This window comes from Corythoichthys intestinalis, chromosome 9 (genome assembly GCF_030265065.1).
Source record: "Corythoichthys intestinalis isolate RoL2023-P3 chromosome 9, ASM3026506v1, whole genome shotgun sequence".
In the NCBI taxonomy this organism is placed as follows: Eukaryota; Metazoa; Chordata; class Actinopteri; order Syngnathiformes; family Syngnathidae; genus Corythoichthys; species Corythoichthys intestinalis.
In genome coordinates, this window is record NC_080403.1 from 4,200,238 (window position 1) to 4,217,010 (window position 16,773).

Genomic DNA, 16,773 nt, shown 5'->3' on the forward strand with positions numbered 1-16,773 from the left:
TTATTTTTTCCGCCGTTACAATGCCATTACCGTTACTGACGGTCAAAAGTGGTGCGTTACTTACTTTGAATAAATTGAAGAAACCACCAGCCGTAGCGAGTCTACTCTGCTCTGTTTATTTGTCATCAAAGACTTAGCGTGCATTCAGGTTCATGGCAATGAAAATAGTAAACACACATAGCCTACCTTTGCAAGAACGATAGAGTTGCCGTTTGATACGGTCATAATGAGCAGGTCCTGCACCCATCCGCAGCAAAACTGTTCGTAGCTTTGTAGCGATTTGTAATTTCGGAATCGCTAGTGAGTTTAGTAACATACACTAAACAATAAATACAGCAGAATGTCCATTTCGAGTAATTGTGGAAGCCTGTCGACATCTTTACTCCATTTGTCTTTGGCTTGCTCGTAAGGCTCGACATCCTTAAGTGTGACCACATATCTGTTCGCTTTAGTAACGAGTTTGTCTCTTTATTGAACTGGCAAGTTAAAGTTTAATGTCCCGTGAGCCAGACCTGCTTCCAATATGGCTGCGTTGTTGTCAAATCTCACGTGATCCCCCATTCTGTGACGTAAACGCTCGAGCCTAATAGCGCACGTACTTCAGAGCCGGTGTTTTCACACAAACCGGAACAGCGCGTGCGGCAAACACACACACGCAAAAGAGATGCAGAGGGATATGATGGCAGAGTATTCAGAGGAAAATTTGTCCTTTACGAGGTGGAGACACTATTTCAAGTGGGTCGAAATTAAAGGAAAGAACTTGCATGTAAAGTGTAATTCATGTCCCGGGGCAAAGCTTTTGTCGACATCTGTGGTAAGCAATTCAAATCTGTTTATTTTTGTTGCACTTCAAGTGTAGGATGAATCTGTTACTGGTGAGGTGCAATAAATATTACAAGGTTCTATAACACAACTACCTGTCTGTTCTTCTTTATTCAACTGACTCGAATACTGCTCAGAAAATTTCAAATTCTTTGACATACAACAATTTCTTTTTAAAGTAACAGAAATAGTTACTTTCCGTGGTAACTAGTTACTTTTGCTTTAGAGTAATTCAGTTACTAACTCAGTTACTTTTTGGAAGAAGTAGTGAGTAACTATAACTAATTACTTTTTTAAAGTAACATGCCCAACACTGATTAGTAAGTTGTATATAAAGTAGTTAGAATCAGTATTATATAACACTTTTTGAAGTGCAGCCTATTTAGTTTATATTTTCAAATCAGTAAATGTTAAATTTGCTTTAGTCTTAGGCTGAAGTAATTGAAACACTGAGCGAGTATTTATTTTTGCATTACAGGTAGTCGAATATATTTTGAAGATGAAGCAAACATTGACTTTTTTTTATTTTTTATTATTATAAGGAAATGAATAAGTAGCCTTACTTAAATGACAAAAAAAAAAAAAAAAAGTCCAAAGTGCACTTTAACACAGAAGATGTTCTGATGTTTCTAAACCTCCCAGTCAGAGCAAATAAAAAATGGAATAAAATAAACCTCATCAACTCTTTCCTTTCTCATAAAGATCTGATCCATTCTTCGTTTCATTGCCCCTTTAATTCAACAAGCTTGTTTTTTCCCTCTATTTGTTGTTCCAAAAAAACCTGTGCATTTGAACCCATCAGAGTTAATTGTCCATGCCGATCACATGTCTGTATATCAGCCAATTGAACGGACAGCAGGGTCCATTTTTTTTTTATTTTCATTTTTTAAACTTTTTGCTGTGTACATGTGCACAGCGACACAACTTTAAAGATACTGAGACAGAGACCCTGGGAAAAACTACATAGAATAAATAAATAAATATAAGTGGAAACGGATTACGCTACACAACACTTTATCAGGCTTGTTGGTAACACATGTGTACTCAAATCTGATATTAATTGATTGCTCTCATTGGAGATGCGTGTTTGGCAGCGTGGCAGTTTTTTTTTTCAACATGGGGTTTTGACAGTTGACGTCATATTTTCGGGATCAAAGCACCGTTCTGGCTCACTTTCCACCCTGATGTTACGTTCAGTAAACTCTGGGAGCTGCAATTACCAGCTATACTGTTATGTTGCCTTTTGTATCCTGAAATTTCTTTCGTAACAAGAGGCAATATTTTCTCGTTGTGGTGTGTCTTAACATACAAATTCTATATGTAAAGATGTTTGTAAGTAGAGATAGCACGATTTGATTGTCAATTTTGGGACACATCATCAGTAGTGCTCCATCGAATCATGGGGTGTTTCGGCCTTTGATCACTAAACACCCTCATCGATGGCAGCCAGCGACAGGTTGATCACGCCCGCGCTTGTGTCCCATGCCCAATCAGATGTTGTGCAGGTGCAGTCCTCAATTGGAGGTGGGAGAGATTAGTGAGGGAAAAGGGGGGGGGGGGGGGGGGATCTATGAGCCCAGCAAGAGTCCTTCCTCTTCATCCAGATCCACTGGCTGCTTCTTTCGGCCGCTTCAGAGATTGATCTAATTGTCTGCCGAAGGGTCTGCCCATGGATTCCCAGGTCTTTCAGCAGCCTGATGGTGGAAGAAGCCACAAACCCTCTACATCCTACCTCCATGGGATAGACCTTGGCTTTCCATCCTCGCTGTTGCGCATCTGCTGCCAGTTCTGTATAGCGCAGCTTCTTGCACTCATAGGCCTCTTCCACTGAACTTTCCCATGGGACTGTGAGCTCCGTGATGTATACGGACTTCAGTGAAGGGGACCAGATTACCAAGTCTGGTCTTAGGGTGGTGGCTGCAATCTCTGCAGGGAAGATTAATCGCTGGCCAATGTCGACCAGCATCTTCCAATCCCCGGCCATAGATAGCTGTCCAACTTCTGGCTTGACAGGAGGATTGTTGGGCTTTTTCTGTCCCTCTCGGATGAATGCTGACGGTGCTGTGATGGAAGTGGTGGCTTTGAAGGGCAAAGAGTTGATGGCATTTCTCTTGCTTTCAAGCACTGCTGCCAAACTCTTGAGGACCTGGTTGTGCCTCCAGGTGTAGCGGCCTTGTGTGAGGCTGGTCTTACAACCGGTCAGGATGTGTTTGAGAGTTGCAGGAGTTGGGCAGAGGGCACAGGTTGGATCTTCGCCATACCATTGGTGGAGGTTTTTTGGAGATGGGAGAACATCATTGGTAGCTCTGCTGATGAACTGATGTTGCTTGCCTCCATTCCCCAGAGATCCCTCTAGCCGAGCTTTCTCTTCTCCAGGCCTTCCCACCTCGTCCATTGTCCCTACTTGGCCAAAGAGACAGCCTTGGCAGTTCTTTGACCCTCCTCCTGGCGGCGCACCTCCTCCACCACCATTTTCCTTCTTTCTGATGTTGAGGCCTTACGCCTCATTGGCTTGCTTTCTGTGAGGCCAAAGCCTCCTCTTCCCAGCTGGACGTGTCCCACAATGTCGCTGTGCCTCAGGGCTGCCGTGGCATGCTGCACTGCACTGGATGGTGTCCAGTTACGTCCAGTTGAAAGGGGTGGTGCTGCTTCACTGATGATCTGGTCTCTGGAGTCCGTCAGAGTCATCTGGAGCCTCACTTTAGAGCACTTGTATTCTTCAGTGAGGCTTGTGACGGGCAGCTCAAGGACCCCTTTGCCATAGAGGCTGATGTTGTTCAGACAGCGTGGAACACCTAGCCATTTCTTCACATAGCCGGTGATGGCTTGTTCCATCTTTTCCACAGTTGTCAGTGGTACCTCATAGACAGTGAGTGGCCACATTACTCGAGGGAGAAGTCCAAATTGCAGACACCAGAGCTTGAGCTTCCCTGGCAGTGGGGTCTTTTTTGATGTTTTCCACACTGTTGGTGATGTCCTGCCGTAGCTGCTGCACTTGGTCTTTGTCCCTAAGGCTTGCGTTGTACCATCTGCCAAAGCTTTTGACAGGTTGCTCGGCCACCATTGGTATTGGGTCATCACCAATGCAGAACTTCACGTTTCTGAGCTCTCTGTTGACTATCGAGATGCTCCGTGACTTGTTCGGCTTGATTTTCATCCGGGCCCACTTGATGTTTCCCTGCAGTTTTCCAAGTAGCCGCCTGGTGCAAGCTGCAGTAGTGGTCAGAGTGGTCATGTCATCCATGTATGCCCGGACAGGTGGAAGGTGGATCCCGCTCCTGGTTCTCTCACCCCCCGCCCCCCCCACCCATTTTGATGCCCTGATGATGATCTCCATGGCCATTGTGAAGGCCAGGGGTGAAATCGTACAACCTGCCATGATGCCTACTTCTACACGCTGCCGTGATGTTATGAAATCGGCTGTTTTGAAGCACAGTTGCAGGTCTTCGAAGTAGGCTTTAACCAAGGTGGTGATGGATGGTGGAACATGGAAGAAGTTGAAGGCTTCCCAGAGGAGGTCATGGGGAACTGAGCCAAAGGCATTGGCCAAGTCGAGGAAGATGACATGAAGATCTCTTTTGTCCTTCTTTGCCGCTTGGATCTGGTGCCAGATCATAGTGGTGTGCTCCAAGAAACCAGAGAACCCGGGAATGCCAGCCTTCTGTACGGATGTATCGAGATACTTGTTCTTTTCTAGGTAGGTGGAAAGTCTCTGCGCCACCACACTGAAGAAGATTTTCCCCTCGACGTTGAGAAGGCAGATTGGCCGAAATTGACCGATTTCTGCCGCATCCTTCTCCTTGGGAATTATAACTAATATGATGGTTTACCATGCATAGGGTCTCCAAAAATGTCTACTGCCTAGGAATAGCCCCAATCTGATCATGTGATCGGAAATTGGGCCGATCACACCATTTTTCAGGGGATCGGAATTAGGGTTGTGCCATCTTAGGCACCCCACGATTCGATTCGATTACGACTCAGGGTGCTACGATTCGATTATTAAACGATGAACATGTTATTGACGATGATCACAATTATCATGATTATCGATGCATCGTACATTACTAATTAATAAACTAGCCAAACAAATTCATGTCCATTATTTATATATCCTAATGATTCCACAGGAACGATGGAAACATGCCCATACAACAAAAAGCTGCCCTTAAACTTTTTATTTTTTTGTCACAAGAAAGTGCAAAAACATTAACCATTTTAAAGGCAGTACTTATTTCTCAACATGCGCATGCAACACAGCTAACCTTGAGATGCTCTTTTTCACAAGAAGGTGCAAAAATATTAGCTGTTTCAAAGGCAGTACTTATTACTCTCAACAATACAATAAAATTTACACTGGTGGAATGAATTCCACATTTTCTGGAAACAAACAAAGTGTCTTTAGAAATAAGACTTCTTTTAACTAATATACTTTCTTGTCACATATTTCTGCACTATTTCACATGTTTCTAGTGTTACCGCTGTACTTAATCCTGGTTAACTTATGTACACCAGCAAACAACACACAAATGGACACGTTAGCAAATTCGCTAATTAGCATAGCGCTCGGCGCTAACTAGCAACATGTCAAAAACAACAACAATAAAGGCTAAACAGTACAAGAGGGTTTGTGTACTCACCTCTCATAGACGGACATGGGACTTAGCAAAACACTAGACTTTAACACGACTTGAACCTTCTGCTGGACAACCGAAAGACAAGGAGCAATGAACTATCTCTCTTCCCCCCTCGCTCTAAAAAACAACTTGGGCACAGAAGCGCGACCGCCAGGTCCCTGCCTGTCTCATACACAAATTTATTTTCCAGTCTTTTGAAAAGGAGTATATCTCTCGCTCAGCAACCGGCAGCATCCATCATAACGTTGTGCGTGCGTCCGTTAAAGGTGTCTGGGCGGCAGACGTGTCTTTAATTTCGTTCCGCTACAAGCGGCTATCAAAGTTATTAGGGAAAATGACAAATTTTGGAACATTTATGACTCGAAATCGAATCACCACGTGTCGAATCGCGGTGCATCTAATAATCGATTTTTTTTGGCACTCCCTTAATCAGAATCGTGTGAAAAGGATCTGGTTTTTAATGAAAAAAAAACACATTTTTTTTTCTGCTTAATGCTCATACAGCGCCACACCCTCCCTCATGTTGAGCAGTGCGGCCAAACTGTCCAGTGCAGCTTGGGTTTGGTACTTAAAGGTAACGATGATTGACAGGTTTGTCACTTTGATCTTGCCAGAGAAGCTTGGTAGCTCAACGATCGAAGGCACAAATGTGTCGATCATTGTTCACAGCACAGTTTAACTGTGCTGTGACAACTCACTGTGTAAGTCAGTGGTCCCCAACTACCGGTCTGCGGACTGATACCGGTCCGTGAGCCAATTGGCACCGGTCCGCACGAGAAATAATATTTCCATTTTAAATCATGTGTACACCATCAATGCTGAAATATAGATATTAGGATTCAATGGCGTGCTGCACCTCAGAGTTGCCAGATCAAAACAATCTCCAGCCCAAAAACCCGCCTATTTCAGCAGGAACCTATCTAATCTGTCAACACTGCTGCCCTTACGCACTCACTGCACATGCGCTATTCATGCAACAAATATGACGGCACACTGTGAGTACATTTCAGAAACTCTTCTTCTTTTTGTAACAGTGCCAACGACGCCTGTGTGATAAACACTCTCAGGAGAAAAGGAATCTGACAAATTAGCCAGATTGCCGGAATCGCGCCAGCCGTACCGCTGGACCCGCGCTGGCGCAGCTCCAATGACCCGGGCCAGCGGAAATCCGAAAACCTGGCCAAAAGGCCAAACTCCGCGAGTTCACCTAAATCTTAACCCCTTGTACTGACTCCATTTTGAAAGCTGGAAAACGGCTTCGAAGCACAAGTTGACAATTTATTCAGGTCGACAGCGATCAAATGGTAAGGCAAACAGAAAATAGACTCAGGCGAGGATTCAGGGTTACCATATCAAATGTCAACAAAAGTTTCCCAAGAAAAATCACAACGAAATTAAACATTCAGTCTTTTTGAAGGCTCTCGCAGGGCGGGCTGTGGGCGGAAGAAGGGTGTGTTTAGGCGTTGTTTAGGATTATTGTCTTCTGTGGATTCGACAGGAGAATTTGAAAAATTGTAACGCTTTACCGGTCCGCGGTGAGAAAAAGGTTGGGGACCACTGGTGTGAGTGAGAGGCTGTTTTCAGCAGCGTGAGCGTCAAAGTGTGAATGGATTTGAGTGTACTCAGTTCAAAGAAGCTTTTAATAAAGACAAGCATTTTTATACATTATTCTTGTTTGAAAATAATTCACATTATGAAGACGGCATGGTGGGACAGTGACATGTTTGGAAATTTTGGATTGGATCGGGACTCGCTATCGGCAGATTCTCAAAATCAGGTGACTCGGACTCGGGTGCAAAAATATGCGATCGGGACATCTCTACAACATCGTAACTGTATGATGTTCTTCAGTTATGCCAACCCCAAACAGTAGGACAATAACACAGCACAGCCATTATAATCTATAGGTCTTTATTTATTTTTGCAGATAACATATATTGCAACCATGCTTTTTCATAAACACATCTAAAGACATTTATTATATATATATATTTATATATGTATTTTTTTACATGTAATATTTTACATCAGGCCCATGAAACAGCTAAAAATATACAAAACAATATTCTTTGACTAGACATTTCTGACATTATTTTTATCATCTGCATTATTACTCTATTCTGTTATGATCGTTTGTACAGCGAAGAGAGATGTGCTTGAGTTTTTCCGAGATGATAATATTGCCGAAAACAGCATTTTATTTTTTATTTTTATTTTTTTTTATATTTTCTGTTTTTCTTCCACATTGAATCAACAGAAAAAATAGAACAAAAAATAGGTTGTACGCACATTCACAGATACATGTATTACACAGTCCAGTTTACAACATCATTATTCAAGAGAGAAAACTGCAGTGTGGTAACTGTACAAAAAATGCACCGAATCCTTCGTCGTCGTCGTGTCCTTTCATTTATGCACTTCAAAAGAAAATACATAAATAAAAGACAAGGAACGGGATGGATTCAACCTGATTCCTGTCGCATGTAGCTGCCACAGAAGCAAATCTTATTATTTCTGTCATAATAAATTTCTTTTTTTAGTCTTTCTTTACAGTAATAAGTTAAGACAAGTTATCATTTATTGATCCCCAGAGGGATTATTCAGGTAATTCATCTAAGTCACTCACACAATGTCAGTCCTTTATTTCTTTACGTCATATTGCCGTGCAAACTTGATATGTAATGATAGGTTTTCTGTTACCCTATAAAAAGGAGTCACCAGGATTTACACCGATCCCACCCAATGTGAAAATCACCTTCATTCGATAGCTCTTTCATCAATATTAGAAAAGAACTGAGGGCAGAAAGAAAGTCCACGCGCACGCAAACAGACACACACAGGTTTGGATCTGTTTTTAAAGATAAAGGGTCAAATGTTTCATATAGAAGTTGAAAATGTGATTTTCATGCATTTCTTCAAATGGTGGCCCTACCTAAAATGCCTATTTGAGATAAATGAACGCCTTCTTTAAATAAATGCTGCTCACACACCAACATTACGGTGTTAACAAAACCTTCTTGGTTTCCGCTGCTAACCAAATTCACCAGTACCTAGCATAGCATGTGAACAATCTCTCAGAAGTCTAAAGACACCGATTTTAACTTGAGTTCCTCCAGGAGTGTGAAAAATTATTTAAACAAGACGACAAGAAGAAGAATAAATGCGAGGGTAATTACTGAAATTATTTAAAGTCAAAGACACTGTTGATCAAACAGCAGCATTAAAAAATAGGTCTGTTTGCACATGGTTGCTAAGCTAAACAGCAAGGCAGAAAAAATGATTTAATGTTAAAGGGGAAGTTCTAAATTTTTTAAATTAGGCTTAATCTTCAAGTTAGTGGGGGCTTAATTAGTTGGTGGAGTTGATTTAAACAAATTCCGTGCAGTTTGTCAGTTATTTGTTAGTTTCATGGCACCAGAGTGGCTAAGTTAGTGCGATGGTCAATGGTCCCATCTTAGCATGCCAATAAAAAACAAAATATGCATGCATGAGAATCACTGACGACCCATACAGTCAATAGTGTTGGCTATATTTTCAGGATAAAGTTATTAAAACTTACCATTACATATAAATAATTGTAGTATGAACAGCAACATTTGTAATCCAGGAGCTCTGCAGGGAACAGGCTACAGAGAGGAGTGATATTTTTTCCACCGGTGTGTTTGTCGTAGCCAGCAGCTAGTAACCACAGTTTATATTGTTTCTCGTTCTTCATAGGGATGTGAAAACTTTAATTTGTCCATTTCTTCTGTTTTCACAGTCTCTAAATGTACATTTCATTTTGTTGCCGTTCTTCAGTCAAGACTAACTAGACTGATGCTGCATTCGAGGAAGGTAGGAAGTCAGAGTTTTCCAACCTCCAACCAGGAAAAATATCATTGAAGCGCCACTCGAGCTGGGAGGCCCTAGTCGCAAAGTCTAGGGAAAGTCAAGGGGAAAAAAGTACCCCAACTTCACGAATTGCTTAAATCTGACGTCACTCGCCAAAACGGCACTGCCCGACGAAAAGCCGACTGTCAATAGTAAAACTAAAGAAGGCAGTTAATTAGAGTCTGCTATTTACCTTAGCCATCGTTTTTTCTCCACTATTTGATCGCTTACGCGATCAGCCATCTTGCTGTTTAGATTCACTTGGAACGTTTTGAGGTGCCAACTGGTACCATCCGAGTAGGATAAGTCAGATAAGTTCACCTTCCTCGAATGCAGCACTAGCACGAGTGGCCAAAGCACTCCTTTGTGCTTTGCATTGTGCATTGTGGTTGCATTACGCATCGAAAAAAATAGTCCTGCAAAATCAAATGAATTACTGCAGTTTGGTGTGACATTGTTTTGGCCGCATGGATAATTGCAACACTGATCTGCATTTTGAATTTTGTTTGACTCTGTTAGACCTGTCAATATTGTTATTTTTAATAATGACATGCTAAAATGGGACCATTGACTCACGCTACCTTAGCCACTCCGTTGCCCTGAAACTAACAGATTACTGACGGAATTTGTTGATGGGGAGAATGCCACCAGGGACTAGGGGGCAGCGCCGTTCCATAGTAATGTTATCCCTACTAATAGTGGGAGGGTGAATAGTTGGATGAGACGTTTATGATGTTGCTCCACAGATATTTGTGGTTCACTCATGAATAAATACCCGTCTTTGTCAATATATGAGAATTATAAATTGACATTGAGGGGTATTTCTTCAATTAAAATCAGCTCCACCGACTAATTAAAACCCTGATAACTCAAAGATTAAGGCTAATGTATTAAATTCTGAACTTCTGCTTTAAATTGGGACAGCAGGTTGAAAGATGACTTGCATTCTTGCAGTGTTGTTTTCCTCAATGATGACTGTAACGAAAATATTTCGTAGACAAACAATTTTTTCATGACGATGATGAGACTATAACGAGCTAAAAACGTGTCTTGGGAGACTAAAACGTAACAACACGAATGCCAGTTTTTGTCTGACAAGACGAGAATGAGACGAAAATGCGCCATAGTTTTTGTCACATGTTCACAATGTGTGTCTGGTTGTGTCACTCATGCATACCTGTCAAGTTGTACGGTTTCGGCATAATTTGTACAAGTGAGCACTGATTTTTAAATTTGTACGCTGTATGTTAAAAATCTGTATGTTTTTCGTGCATTACGTTTTTTTTCCCCGTTCGGATTTTGTCACCGTTTCGGCAACGAGACAATGTGCGTTACTATGCGTTACTACGTTGGTTGAATGACTTGGGAGTGGGAAAGAGGGAAGAGTGTTGTGATGCTGTTGCAAATGCGATTCTAGGCCAGGTGGCTCCAATATTTCCTGACTGTAGCCGACAGCCTACAATCCATGCCCACTTGATGCTACACTAGATATCTCATGCATATAGAACTAGATGCGAAATGACAGACTTGGCGCCCTTAGTAAACAGCCGCCATCTTAAAGCAGCAGACTTCTCAGAAAGGCTCTGTTGTAGTGAACCTTCCAAGCAAACCTAAGTAATTTTTTATCTAAAATTCTCCTAAATCGGCAAAATCTTGACTTGAATCTATCTTTAAATGAAGAAACAGTTTTAAAACTTTCACATTTCGAAAGTAGACACAAGGGAAGTAATGCAAAAACGGGAGTAAACTTTAACAGTTGATTCACAACAATAAATGACTTCCAAACATAGCAAAGGTTACTATGTTTTTTTTTGGTTGTCGTTTTGAATAAAAAAAAAAAAATGAAAGAAAACCCCAGTTACTTTGCCAAGTAGCTAATTAATCTTACATTCAGGCAACTAAGTTACTAACTCAATTACTTTTTGAGAGAAGTAATTTGTAACTGTAATTAATTACTTTTTTAAAGTAAGATTAACAACACTGGTCATAAAGACTCAGTCTGCAGAATGAAATGTGACAAAGGCGGAGATTTTATTCTGCCAATTTCTTGACGAACACAATTTGCTGATCCCTTCTCAAAATTAGCAAAAGAAATGTTCCCTGACTCAAAGATTGCATCTGTAAGTTAATTTTATCAATTGACCTTTTTAATTTATAATTGGACACACAAACGAACTATCTGCAAGTTAAACTGAATTGCGTGCTGAAGTGTCATTAAGTGCAGCCATCAAAAAACGTGATCGAAATTGCCAAAAGTAACAAAAGTCACTGTTAAATTTTAGTAATCATGATGTAGCTCAAGATATACAGTATATTGTTCTTTGATTGCACCAGGTTATATGTGACAATATTACCAAAATATTCATATTATATTCAACAATGAGTTTTATTTTTGTTTCATATTGCATGGTATATAGAACGTTGTGAGATTAGTCACCAATTTGTAAGGGCATACGCCACTATTTGTAAGAATGCCAACGGCCTCGGGTTGACAGGTATGCTCATGTGACATGCTGCGCCCACCCGCTAGGTTCCTCTCCAGTCGTTCCATTGCCTGTTTTGAGATACAAACCTTAAGATTAGTCTTCTTTTCTTGGCACAAGAGAGAATATGCAATGTTGCTTTGGCCTTTAAAGGTCTGTGCTGAGTCACCATCACACACTAAATGTAACTCGTAGCGTTAGCATAGCATTCACATTCACGTTAGCATCAGGCTATTGATAACGACGAGAGTCCTCGTAAACTCTCTGTGCTGAGTGATCATCGCACACTAAATGTAACTCGTAGCATTAGCATAGCATTCACGTTCGCGTTAGCATCAGACTATCGCTAATGGCGAGTGTCCTCTTAAACTGTCAGTCAACTTTTTTAAATTACAGTTCGTGGCGTCCTGGTGGGTATAATTATTTTTTTTTCCATTTTACAGACAAAAGCATTTTTATTAAACATCGACTAAAACTAGACGAAATTAGTGTTGAATTTTCATCAACAAAAGTAGAAGTAGAGATAATCATTTTGAGATGATTAAAATATGACTAAGACAAATAAGTATTGTCTTCCAATAGACTAAGACGAACATTAAAAGGGCTGCCAAAAACAACACTGCATTCTTGGTTATTCTACAAAGTTGTGCTCGTCCATGTTTAAGTTTTGTCAAGTGGAGGCAGGATTTTTAACTCCACAATGTTGTAAACCACATGACTTAAGATGATCTAATGCTATGCGGAGATGGCTTTGGCTACAATTACCCTTATAAGTTTTCTGGCATGCATTTGCTCAGCGATTGTCCATATTTATGTTCTATTATATGGATAGGGTAGCTTGCACTCTGACTTGACTTGGTTATAATGCTGTTCATGTTTGTTTTGTCACTCCACAATATTGTACACATTTCTTTTATTCATTCTGCCCGGTTTAGCCCTAGTTCTAGCTGTACAGTATGTGCTTAATCTGCCTTATTGTTTTCATTTGAACGGAATTTTATACATGACATAAATTGTAATATATATTTTGCTTAGAAATCATTACTCAATGTTATTTGGATAAAATATTCTTGTACAAATAAAGGCCTCTCTGCTAATAGATGTTTCTTCCCCTACCTGTGGGATTCAGTGTATCATATCTGGGGGCATTTGATCATGTCCACCTTTGTTCCTGAGGAGTTGGTCAGTAGTTTTATATAGTCAGTCACAGCGGCTCTGTCATCTTTAGCTTATTTTTCCAAATTCAGACTCCTGCCTGAATGCTTGTGGAATTATAACAAATAATAGGATGTTGACATGATTAACAGATTGCTTGTTGTGGTCACTTCATCGCATGGTGAAACTGACTTTGGACCTGTAATATTCAAACCATTGTGTGCGCTTTGTCTGGTCGTACTCAGTCTGAAATAAATACCTCAGCGATATTCTATTAAAAAAATAATAACACATAATAATAATTTCAACAACATTCTGTACATGGTTATATTTCTTCATAAAATCAAGATAAAACTGTCAACAGTGATGACAGTCTTTTGCTACATATCCTACTGAAGTATATTTATTTATATAATTATTTATTATTGTTTCATTTATTTACTTTTTTTTTTGCTGTTGTCTTGAAGTTCAAACTCGTCAGACTATAATTGTGCTTTTCAAAGGTGTAAGCCCCCAGACGTGGCTGGTAAACAGTCAGGATCAGCATTTGGCCCCATTCGCATTCCATTTTAATAAATGTCTTTCAAAAATTCCATCTAGAACATGACAAGTAATTCATGTATTTACTTAATGTACAAGCAAAAATGCACTGAATCGGATATTTGTCTTTTTTTTTTTTTTTTTTTTTAACAGTTAATGTAGTTTAACTGGTAAACGTTTGAATCAATACAGCCCTCCTAATTTAAATTACATTTTGTCGTGGTTTGTGTGCCCCCCCCCCCCCCCACTCCTATTTAATGCTCTAAAACATCTCTTTTGAATTTCATAAGTACACAAACTTGGCTGGGTAGTTTCCTCTGTATGATACAACACTCAAATAATAAACAGATTTCTAATAACAATAATAATCTGAAATGTGGTCAGGTTGGTCTCACGTGTCCCCAGGAGGTAGGTGAATGAAAGCAGACGTGGACGTCTGGTGGTCGTTCCCAACCTTGATTCCGCTTCTCGTGGGGCGTGTTCGGAGCCCGACGGAGAACAACTGAGACAAGAGAGACGCACACGAGGTTCTAGATGTACGCCTCCTCGGTGGCAGGGTTCTGGTTCTGACTTTCCGTTTGCTGCTCTGGACCGTTTTCCTGAGTCTTCACCAGTACCACTGGCTTGATCATCATTCTCAGACGCTGCCAAGGAAAGATGACCACACAGTCTTTATTTACATGAATCCTTTCAATCTTCATTGCTTTTTCTTGATCTATTTCATTCATCCACAGATTGAGTTATATAATCGATCCAAACTTCCTTCCTTCTTTGAGCTATTCTTCCCTTCAATCCCTACTTCTTTCTTTGATCTATTAGACCATACAATGCTCTGTCAGTTTTGGTCTACCCATTAAGTAGCATATAGGCATCCATTCTATGATCAAAATCCCATCTACCTATCCATTAACATATCAGTGCATCGTTCTGTGATCCTTCCATACAATCATCCTTCCTATTTCTCATCGATGTAACATTCATCCTTTCTTCTTTCACCCGACTACCCTCCTGTATTTGATAAATAGCCATCCACCCACACAACCGTAAACCCATACATATGTATTGAAGAGCCATCCATGCATGGATCAATCTTTCTTTGAACTTTCATCCATCCATCCATCCATCCATCCATCCATCCATCCATCCATCCATCCATCCATCCATCCATCCATCCATCCATCCATCCATCCATCCATCCATCCATCCATCCATCCATCCATCCATCCATCCATCCATCCATCCTTTTTCTTTCATGTGACATCCATCCATACATCCATCTATTGTCTTTCATGTGACATCCATCCATCCATCCATCCATCCATCCATCCATCCATCCATCCATCCATCCATCCATCCATCCATCCATCCATCCATCCATCCATCCATCCATCCATCCATCCATGCAGAAGTCATACAATATAGCAGGTCATGTTTTATAACAATTCTACAAACCAATGCTGATGTTTTCATTTTTGTGGTTCTTTGTACATGAGTCACCCTTAAAATTCGATCAGCATCCACATCATACTCAGCACAATTAAAATGAAAACGGAGCAGCTCCAAGGCACCGTCCACATTTTGTGAGCAGCACTTATAAGCTACAATGTACCGTCTGATTGCTACAATTAAGACAATCAGCTGCCACTGTGTCTCCTGACACCTGCACGTTGCCGCCGACAGCCTATGTAATTAGCGCCCATTTCCTGCCACACGGGTGCCTGTCAAGCTCAGCCATTAGCTAGATGTGTGCTCCCCCGCTTGACGCACCTGCAATAACTGTGCATCCTAATGTAAATGATGCACCAAAAAAACAGGTATTAAATGAAGTTAGTTGTTGAGATGTTGAGAATACTAAAAATGCATTTTAATCATTTCCCTGCATACAATCTGCAGTCATCTTAAGTAGTGCAACAGAACTCATTACGATCTCCATTTTCCAAATCCTTTTATCTAATGCTTGACTTCTCTTGGCACTTATCCCATCTTCACGCCTCATGCTCACGTGTTTGCTTATTACAGTAGTAGTGTTGTGTCTCGCTGCTCTGTTAATACACTAAATCGCATTACGCAAAGCTCGTCAATATGAAAAGTGAAGCCACACTCTGTCGCTAGGGTGATAGTTTTTAAATTCTCAAATGAATGTGCGGGCAACAGGGAAGCTAGGTCAGTCAGAGTTTGTGTTTTAACGCTCAAAATGCGACGTTTACAGTAGTGCTACTGTGCATCCACAAAGTAATTACAATGCTTTATGTTTTTCCACATTTTTTTTTTTTTAGTTTTGCCCCTATTTCAAGATAAATTTTGTGTGATTTTGAGTGAGAGAGAAGTCTCTTTCAGACATTTTCTGAAGTCTAGTTATGTTCCAGTATTTACCTGTTGTGTGTGAATGCAATGTGCCAGCTCAGTTTGATCAGATATTAGCTGTAACTTTAACGGCTCACGACCTAGTCTGAAGTCCTTACCGTTACATTATATGTAAATCACATTACACATCATTATTACATTACATTATATCGGGTCAATGTCCTTCTGAGTGTAGCAGGTAATGTTCTGCTTCAGAGCAGAGGTTGATGACGGTGCTATCACGATTCATTTCCTCTATTTCTTTGACTGTATGACAAAGGGGCCGTTTATATGGTGATGCTGCGACACTAAGACGCAAAGATTGTCTTGCCTCCAAAGTGCGCTCTTCTTTGTGTGCGTAAATACATTTATTTTTGTGTGTACATGTGCTCTTACTTCCGTGTGGAAGAACTACCTGCTCTATGCTTTCTCTGCCAAAATTCAGTGGTAACTCGACATACGATCGCTTTGACACGCAATCTTTTCAACACCCGACGTAGAATTTGACTCGCCATTTGTTTTTACATCCACCGACATGCTTTTGCAATATGACGATTTATGACAGCGCCGCAGTTTCTTTGTTTCGCCGGAAAACGGACGCAAGGCGGATTTTCTGGTGAGAGAAATCAATACTGGTTCCAAGAAGGTTAGTGCAGGTGGGTAAAATGAAGATGAAAATGATAGGAAAAATATGAGCATGGTGTGTGCATCCGTGAACGTCGATCTCGACGGTCATGCTCCGACCTCCGTTCGCCAGGTAACAATTATTATTGTGGTAACATCGCCAAAGAAATCGCCAGGTTCGTCAGGTTTCTAATAATTTCTTCTACCAACTTGTGCAACACAACACGCCTACAGTCTGCTGCATTTGACGCCAGCAACAAAACATTAAAAGAGAAAGTAAAATAGAACCACACTCAAAG

General features: G+C 40.7%; 1 protein-coding gene across 1 annotated transcript in view; it reads right to left on the bottom strand.

Annotated features, from left to right (window-relative positions):
* Positions 1–7,353: 7,353 nt before the first annotated feature.
* Positions 7,354–16,773, bottom strand: part of slc6a1b (solute carrier family 6 member 1b) — a 56,692-nt gene continuing 47,272 nt past the window's right edge. The window contains exon 15 of the mRNA XM_057845017.1: positions 7,354–14,151. Within this exon, the coding sequence (XP_057701000.1) occupies positions 14,038–14,151 (114 nt within the window). The 3' untranslated portion in view covers positions 7,354–14,037. The remainder of the gene's footprint in view (positions 14,152–16,773) is intronic.